Source organism: Neomonachus schauinslandi, chromosome X (genome assembly GCF_002201575.2).
Source record: "Neomonachus schauinslandi chromosome X, ASM220157v2, whole genome shotgun sequence".
Lineage (NCBI taxonomy): Eukaryota > Metazoa > Chordata > Mammalia > Carnivora > Phocidae > Neomonachus > Neomonachus schauinslandi.
The window spans coordinates 69925946-69934789 of record NC_058419.1 but is presented as its reverse complement, the minus strand read 5'-3'; the positions used below and the strand labels follow the sequence as shown (position 1 = coordinate 69934789).

The 8844-nt window shown below is 55.2% G+C and overlaps 1 protein-coding gene across 1 annotated transcript; it reads left to right on the top strand.

Moving 5' to 3' along the window:
* The first annotated feature begins 893 nt into the window (after positions 1 to 893).
* Positions 894 to 8438, top strand: GJB1 (gap junction protein beta 1). Its single transcript, XM_021680453.1, has 2 exons — positions 894 to 974; positions 6612 to 8438. Exon 2 carries the CDS (start codon positions 6628 to 6630, stop codon positions 7477 to 7479), a length of 852 nt encoding a protein of 283 aa, XP_021536128.1. The 5' UTR covers positions 894 to 974; positions 6612 to 6627; the 3' UTR covers positions 7480 to 8438.
* The last annotated feature ends 406 nt before the right edge of the window (positions 8439 to 8844 follow it).

Sequence of the window (8844 nt, the reverse complement as noted above, 5' to 3'; positions counted from 1 at the left end):
CAGTAAGACTTACTGGCCAATGTACCCGTGTACCCGGGGCTCGTGTACTCATACCCGTGTACTTGGCCAAGGGAAGCCGAGGCTCTGGCACTCTTTCCGGCAGTGAGCTCGGGCTCCAGTGAAGGGCAGAAGCCAGGGGACTGGGTTCTGCTGACTTCACTTATTTCTCCACAGCCACTCAGGCCGCAGAATTAGCAGGGTCTTCAGGTAAACCCTCCGTCAAACTGGACTGACCCTTCAGTTAATGGTTGACTCTCTTCTGTTTGCCTTCATGATTGCTAAGATCTGTTGCTGCACATCATTTGCTTTGCGGTTCAACTGCCTTGGGCCAGAGGGTAGAAGGCAATGGGTTCTCACATGGGATTGGAAATGCGTTGGTCCGTCCCCAGCCACTCGGGACGCAGACACTAAGCGTAGGCCACAGAGCATCGTGGTCCTGCCGTCTGGGGGAAGCACTCCCATCCTCCTCGCCTTGATGTCAAGGTGCCAGTAGGCACTGCCCTTGTCTTTTTTTTCTCCCCATAGTCCTATCGTTTTAGAGGCTGGGACCTGGAAGGGATGGGAGGGATGGCCCCCAGGGCAGGAGCCCTCTCTGCAACTCGGCCCACACACTGGATCTACCGATGGCCAGGGGATGGGGGAAGCCTGAGGGCTGTTAACAAGCCCAGGTCCAGGCTAAACATGGGCACATGGGTGACAGTGATGCCCCTCTCCTTCTGGGATGGGGCAGCAACTCCAGGCTATGTGATCTCTCACCAAACCCATTGGGAGCTCAGGGGATCAAACTCATTTAATGATTGTGTGTGCGAGGAGGCAGGGCTGGTTAATGTTTGTCTGGTTCCTCTTGGGCTGTGGGCCATATCTGGCTCCGGCCCTGGGCTCTTTGTCCCTCCCCTGGACTGGGCTGACAGTACCTAGTGGCCTGGCACAGACACGCCTGCAGACATTCCCTGGGAAAGGGCAGCGGCCGCCAGGTGAGGAAGCTGGGGACTGGGGGAGGTGGGCTGGGGAGGGGGAGCTGGTGTGGCACGGGGTGGGGGGGGCAGAAATGGGGGCTGGGGAGAGGCCTGGGCTTTGCTTTCTCTTGGCCTCAGCATTAAGCCACTTAGGTCCTTTCTGTGCTTCCCTCTGGGTAGAATGAGGCCCCTCCTGCCAGGTGCCAGGCTTGCTTAGCCTCTCTCTGGAGCCTTCAACTCTTATCCTCTTTCTGGGCTCCGAGTGGCTTCTCCTCTCCCCCCTTCTTTTCCCCCAGCCATGGATTCTCTTCATCCTCAAGGGCTGAATTCTCAGGAAGATTTGAGCCCTCACCCCCACCCCCTCCAGGCCCAGGGTGGCCAAGTTCGTCTCCTTAAGACGTTTCCTGCCAAAGAGGGTGAGGGTTTGGTGGGACTGTTGGGCACTGCCAGGTGTTGGGCTCCTTCTCTGATTAGAAGGTAAAGCAGGCATGCAACCAACCTGGGGTTGCGGACGGATGAACGCAGGGCACTCAGCAGGTGCAGAGGGACAGCCAGCGGGGCTGGGATTTGGGAGCGTGGCTTTCTGCTTTCTTGAGGGAGGGAGGCAGACTCAAGCTGAGCTGGCAGTAACTGATGATCTGGAGATCTAAAGGAGGGGTGACCCCCCAGCTGTTTGAAAGTTGTTCCAGCTGTTAGGGATGGCACGGCTGAGTGTATGGACTTAGAAAACAAGGTGGTGAGCGGAGGCTCTGGACAAGAGGGTTTCGAATGGAGAGATCTGCAGATGAGGATGCAGCAGAGCAAAGGGCAAGGGACCCACACCTTGGCGAGGGGTCAACATGAGTCCTAAGTTAAGCTCCAGCACTTGCCGACCAGCTGTATGGTAAGTTCCTCAGTTTCTTTGAGCCTCCATGGCCCCATCTGTGAATTGGAGACAATAAGCCACAGCTCACAGGCTTGTTGTGAGGATGGGAGTTAATGAACATCCAGCTCCTGGAACACCATAGGCATTCCATAATGCTGGCTGTTACACTATAATAAGCCCAAGGAGAGAGCAACAGGAAGTCAGATAGTTGACGGAGGAGTAAGAGGGTGTAGTCCACAGAGTGAGTAAGGGAGCGGACATTAACAGTTCCTACGAAAAGACCATGACTGAGTGAGGGAAGGAGAGATCTGGAATGAGCTAGAGTGACCCCGACCCCAGGCTGGCCACAGTATATATGGCAGGGCGGAGAGGATGAGCAAAGTGCCTGAGGTGTCCTGGGGCCACAGGATGGAGACAGGGAAGAGAAGCAGGGGGCAGAGGGAGAGGGCTAGAGAAGTTTGGCCTTGGCCACACCAAACTGACGAGGGCAGGCTGAAATTCCAGAAGAAATCCCAAAGAAAGCCCCTTGTCCTTTCCTGGCCAGAGACTGCCCAGGGCCTTCTTCCCAAACCAAAAAAACACCAGGATTTCCTGTAGTTGGAAGGAGGGACAGGGAAGAGGTGGGGGCAGAAAGAGAGAGAGAGAGACCTGATGAAAGGGTATGTGCGCACATCTGCATGTGCGTGTGTGTGCACGTACCCACGCACGCGACCACATGTGGGAAAGAGTCAAAGGTTTGAGTTGTGGGCCAGGTCTTGGTGAGAATGCAGAGCAAAAGACAATGTACAAGGCGGCGTGAGGTACAAAGGCTTTGAGGTGAGAAGAAAAGAAATGGGAAACTTGACTCTACCATTTTGCAGAGCTGCCATTGAGGCAAGTTATTTAACCTCTCTGAGCCTCAACTTCCTTGTCTGAAAAATGGGGATAATATTACAGGACTGTTGCATGGACTAAGTGCGACCTCCTGATCTTGAACTGTGCTTGGGTGCCTGGGCAAATCGGAATCCGAGGACAGGGCCAGGGCCTGACAGAGCCAGGGGAGTCTTGTCTAATTAAACCCGAGAGCAAAAACAGGTCTGGAGCAACACAGAGCATATCAGTACTTGGACTTTAACCCAAAGTCACAAAAACGGTTTGGATTTCAAAATCAGGTCCCTCCCGTGGATGTTTTTAGAATGAAACCCTTGAGGTACTGATGTTGACATAGGGATAAGCTCTCCATCTAAAGGGGAGAGCAAAAATTGAGATCCCAGTGCCCACACGAGGGTGCTTAGGGGCCCCAAAGGGAGCTTTTCCTGGCTATGTCCCAGAGGGTGCAAAATGAGAGGTGGAGAGCTGCAAGAGCCTAGAAATTCAGAAGTGGCCAGGCTGACTGAGGAGCACCCGTGAGGAGCACAGAGAACAGCTGAAGTGTGCTTTGGAGTTTGAGGAAGCAGCCCGAGAAAGGTAAGGCAGGGGAATCAGAACAGATCAGAAGGCAGCGGAAAGCCCTGGGAAGGAAGGAGAGGAAGAGTTACCAGTCCATAGGAAACGGGAGAAGGGGTTAGAAGAGAATACAAGCCAGACCAGTTTTGAATCCCCTTGTTTCTATTTTTTAAAAAGATTTTACTTATTTATTTGATAGAGAGAGAGCACAAACAGGGGGAGAGGCAGAGGGAGAGGGAGAAGCAGGCTCCCCGCTGAGCAGGGAGCCCGATGCGGGACTCGATCCCAGGACCCCGGGATCATGACCTGAGCCAAAACCAAGAGTCAGGCGCTTCACCGACTGAGCCACCCAGGCGTCCCTGAGTCTCCTTATTTCTAAAAACACTCACAGACGAGCACGTGGGTGGCTCAGTCGAGCCCTGCGTTGGGCTCTGTGCCAGGGGTGGAAACTGCTTGAGATTCTCTTTCTCTCCCTCTCCCTCTGTCTACCCCTCTCCCCACCTGCTGGCCCACACACTCGCTCTCTCTCTCTCAAAAAATAAATAAATAAGAAATAAATAAAAACACTCACAGAAAGAAAAATTATAATTCTAGCAAATTATAGAGCTTCTGGGCAAAAGTATGGGCTCCGGAGTCAGCTTGGCCCGACTCCAATCCCACTTCCGTCCCACACTGACTGCACTGACCCACGTGACCCTTGGACAAGTCCCTTCACCTCGTGTTACCTCAGTTTCCTCTTGTGTGACATGAGGATGAAAAGCAACACCTACCTCACGGCGTTGTTCTGAGATTTACGTGAGGTCGTGCACATACAAGGCCGGGCCTCACAGGTGCTCAGTAAATGGTTACTCTTAATAACGTTCCTCGACCACCTGTTTGTGAATCTAACGTGTGTCACCAGATGAGGCATTTCTTCACGGTGTAACCATCGGGGCTCCTGCGGCAGCCCTGCCTCCAGAACCCGGGGCTGAGGAGAAAGGGCACCTAGGCTCCTGCTTCCCCATGCTCGTTGAGGCCCCAGCATGAATGCACTAGGGCTTTTTTTTTTTTTTTTTAAGTTAAATGAAAAAAAGAAAACCTTATTCAGAGAAGTACTCTATGTCCCGTGGACCATCCCTTTGTCCCCCGGGGTCTTTCATCCCATTCCCCAACTTGTCCATGGCTAATAGCTTCCCCTCCCCCTACAAGAGAGAAGAGCACCCCGACCTCGAGTCAGGGCTTCTGCCACCACCACTGGCCCTGCACAGGGCGGGGGGGCGGGCAGGAAATGCCCTACATTCCCCCCGGGCCCAGGCCTGTGTGCTCTCCTCACACCCAGGTCCCTGCTTCCAGCATGATCTACTTTCAACTTACTGGCAGAAGTGATGGGAGGGGGGCGCCTGGGTGGCTCAGTCGGTTAAGCGACTGCCTTCGGCTCAGGTCATGATCCTGGAGTCCCGGGATCGAGTCCCGCATCGGGCTCCCTGCTCGGCGGGGAGTCGGCTTCTCCCTCTGACCCTCCCCCCTCTCATGCTCTCTCTCGCAAAAATAAATAAAATTAAAAAAAAAAAAGAAGTGATGGGAGGTAGGGGGGCGGCCTTCTTCCCCTGCGCAAAGCGCAGAGGGGAGTTTCTGCCCTAGAGCCACGGGCAGGCTCGGGAAAGCAGGAGGTCACAATGTCCATTTGCTGTCGGGGGCAGGACAGAACAGCCTGTTCCATCTCTGCACGGGCACTATACGTCAACGGCAGCATTGGGAAGCGAAAGGAGGGACGTTGGGGTTGGCAGACCACCCAGTCCCCTGAAGCAACATGTTTTCTCTTTCCGATAAGGTGCTTACTCCCTTGATCACCAGCTATGAAACTGGAGCTAGGCTGAGAACTTTCTGCAGGTGGCTTCACTGAAGCTCACAGTAACCCTGGGTATTAACAACCCACTTACAGATGAGCGAGCAGGCTCAGAGGAGGTCAGGAGCTAGCCCGCGGTCGTGTTAGGCGAAGAACCCAGATTCAAACCCAAAGGCGTATGACTCTTCCCTGTCCCATCTTCCAGCCTTCTGTTTGCTTGTTAACTTTTGTCTTCTCGCTCTGGTGCCCACCTGTCACCTGAAGCTCAAGGAGGGATGGTCAGGGTTTGCTCCATGACACCAGAGTTGGAAAGTACTCAGGGGTCTGCAGCTGCTATGTTCCTCGTGCTCTCGTGGGGAGCATTAACCCTTGCTTTTGTTGTCGTTCTTAACGGCTGGCTTTTGCTTTTGCCGACACCCGCTGCAAAAAGCACGAAGGGCCTACCGGGGAAAGAGCCTAAGCCTCGGCTTCAGATGCTTGTGCGTTTCATCCTACTGTAACACTTCTTAGCTGTGTGACCTTGAGTAAGTTGCTTGACTTATCTGAGCTTCGGCCTCCTCATCTGGACAGACTGGGATAAAGTCCTTGGAGGCCTGCTGAGTGGGTCCGAAGAAAGAATGTATGGGAAAAAGCTTATGGGACATACGAGCGAGCTCCCCCATACATACTGTGCAGGGGCTCTCAACCTAGGAAAAGTCCGGCTGAGCCTAAGTTTCTAGGAGAGTCATGGGCGACAGCCTCAGCCCGGAGCCTCCTGGTCCCCTGGGGTCCCCTTTTACGTGCACCTGTCTTTGTCCCATCTCCCCCCACCCCTCGCCATGGCCATTCTTCTGGTGGGGCTGTGGGGCGGGTGCGGCGATGGACCGGGCGGGCACAGAACAGGTGGGTGCAGGCTGGGTGTCCGGCGCTGGGACACAAGTGCTCTGTGTGTAGGGTGGGCGGAAGTCAGGGCGTTTGATCTGAATTCTAAAGGGCGTTGTTCAGAGCCCCACAAAGGTCCCATTGTGCAGACACTGGGTATAAAGCAGCATATGACTCCCCAGCACCGGGCGGCGATGAATTGGAACGCAGGCGCGGACCCAGGGACCACTCCCCCTGCACAGACATGAGACCATAGGGGACCTGTCTGGGTGGCCTCAGGGATAGGCGCTCCCCAAGGTAATGGGCTTTGTTGGGCTCACCCCAGGTCCAGAGCTAAGGAGCTGGGGGATGGGGAGCTAAAGAGGATGGCTGATGGCAGAACAAAATGGGCCTGCTGAAGAAAGGGGCTCTGGAGAGGAAAGAACGTTGGACGAAAGCGAAGAAGGGAGATGGGGTTCAGGGAGGTCAAGTCAAGTGAGGAGGAGGAGGAGGAAGAGGAGGAAGAGAGGCTGGCAAGGGACATGGGGTGATGAGGAAAGCGATGACCATCCTTCTTCCCTTCCTGTCACTGGCTCTCGGAAGGGGTGACGGGGGTGGGGGGGTGTGTCAGGCCGTGTTACGGTGTCCAGCTTTCTGCCCCAGCTTTCTGCCAGCCTGCTCTGTGGCTCGTGTTTTGCAGGTGTGAATGAGGCAGGATGAACTGGACAGGTTTGTACACCTTGCTCAGTGGCGTGAACCGGCATTCCACTGCCATTGGTCGCGTATGGCTCTCGGTCATCTTCATCTTCAGGATCATGGTGCTGGTGGTGGCCGCGGAGAGCGTGTGGGGTGACGAGAAGTCTTCCTTCATCTGCAACACCCTTCAGCCCGGCTGCAACAGTGTCTGCTACGACCACTTCTTCCCCATTTCCCACGTGCGCCTGTGGTCTCTGCAGCTCATCTTGGTGTCCACCCCGGCTCTCCTTGTGGCCATGCACGTGGCTCACCAACAGCACATAGAAAAGAAAATGCTGCGCCTCGAGGGTCACGCGGACCCCCTGCACCTGGAAGAGGTGAAGAGGCACAAGGTCCACATCTCAGGGACACTGTGGTGGACCTACGTCATCAGCGTGGTCTTCCGGCTGCTGTTCGAGGCCGCCTTCATGTACGTCTTTTATCTGCTCTACCCCGGCTACGCCATGGTGCGGCTCGTCAAGTGTGAGGCCTACCCCTGCCCCAACACGGTGGACTGCTTCGTGTCCCGCCCCACCGAGAAAACCGTCTTCACGGTCTTCATGCTGGCCGCCTCTGGCATCTGCATCATCCTCAACGTGGCCGAGGTGGTGTACCTCATCATCCGGGCCTGCACCCGCCGAGCCCAGCGCCGCTCCAATCCGCCCTCCCGCAAGGGCTCGGGCTTCGGCCACCGCCTCTCACCTGAATACAAGCAGAATGAGATCAACAAGCTGCTGAGCGAGCAGGAAGGCTCCCTGAAAGACATACTACGCCGCAGCCCCGGCACTGGGGCTGGGCTGGCTGAGAAGAGCGACCGCTGCTCGGCCTGCTGATGCCACACACCAGGCAACCTCCCATCCCGCCACACCCCCACCCCCGAACCCCACCACCCTGCCCCGGAGCCTGCCCCTCCTTCTCCCCTGCCGGGGTGCAGGCCTCTGCCTGCTAGGGACTGCTCCATCAGAATCTCCCTTCCCTCCCTGGTTTCCCTCCCTCGCACAGGGCCTTCTGTCTGAGGGGCCCGAAGGGGGTGGGGAGCCGGAGGTCACCCACGCCAGTGCTCAAGGTTGTGGGCGGGGGCGTGCGGGCAGCTCTTCTTGTCTGTACCCCCTTTCCCCCTCCCTCTCCCTGGGGCCACTGGGGACAAGAGATAGGATGCTCTGACAGCATCTCCAATTATGAAACTAATCTTAACCCTGTGGTGGCACAGACCCTATTTCTGGAGTCACATCGGTGGGGAGGGACGTGGGCAAGTGCAATGGAAGGAGGGTGCTGTGGACACGTGGGGGGAAGAAGGGAGGGTAGGCAAGGCAAGAAAAGGAGGGACAGCGCTTTGCGGGCCACAAGGAAAAGGAGGACACGTCCGGGGTGGAGGAATTAGGGAGGGAGGGACAGGCAGATAAGTTGCAGTGGGGGTTGGTCAGGGCCATCTTTGCCTCATTTTCCAAGGCCTCTCTGTGCCTGCAATGTTACACATTAAACGGGATTTTACAGTAAACGAAGAGGTGGCTTGTGTGTTTGTCAAGTTCTTTCTCTTGCAACCTCTGACCTCCCCCTGGATGAGCTGGCCTTGGTGTTTTGCTGACCTAGAAAGCGATGGGCAGCAGAATAGTGAGACCCTGAGCCATTCTTGCCTTGTTTTTTTTTTCTTTTTTGCGGGGGGGTGGTGGGTGTTGATTTGGTTCTGGGTTTTGGCTTTTGGTTTGCGGGGGCCTTAACAATGTTTTAATCACAGCTTTATGGGGATCAGATGCCCTGACCCCCTTCCTTTCCTTTTATTTTTTTTTCATCCATTCTAAGTATAGTTTATGGAGTTTTCATGATTGCGTGCAGTTTTGTAAACACGGCCGCAATATATTATAAAACATTTACATTACCTCAAGAAGTTTCCTTGGGCCCCTTCCTCTGATTTGAAAAACATTAAAATGACAACTCCCTCTGGAGAGACAGGAAATGATAGAAAGATTTCGCAAGTCAGAGAGGGTAGCACACAGGTCCTGGGCGAGGGCCCCTCCTCCAAGCTCCTGGGAGAAATAACCCCCTTCCTCCCTTGAAACTCGGTGCCTCACTGCAAACTGATGCCCCCACAAGCCACCTGCTGGACTCTGACCCCTCTACCTGGATTGGACATAGTCCCTAATTCTACCCTCGTCCCCAGTTGCCTTCCCTCAGGACTCAATGCCTCCCATCCCAGAGAT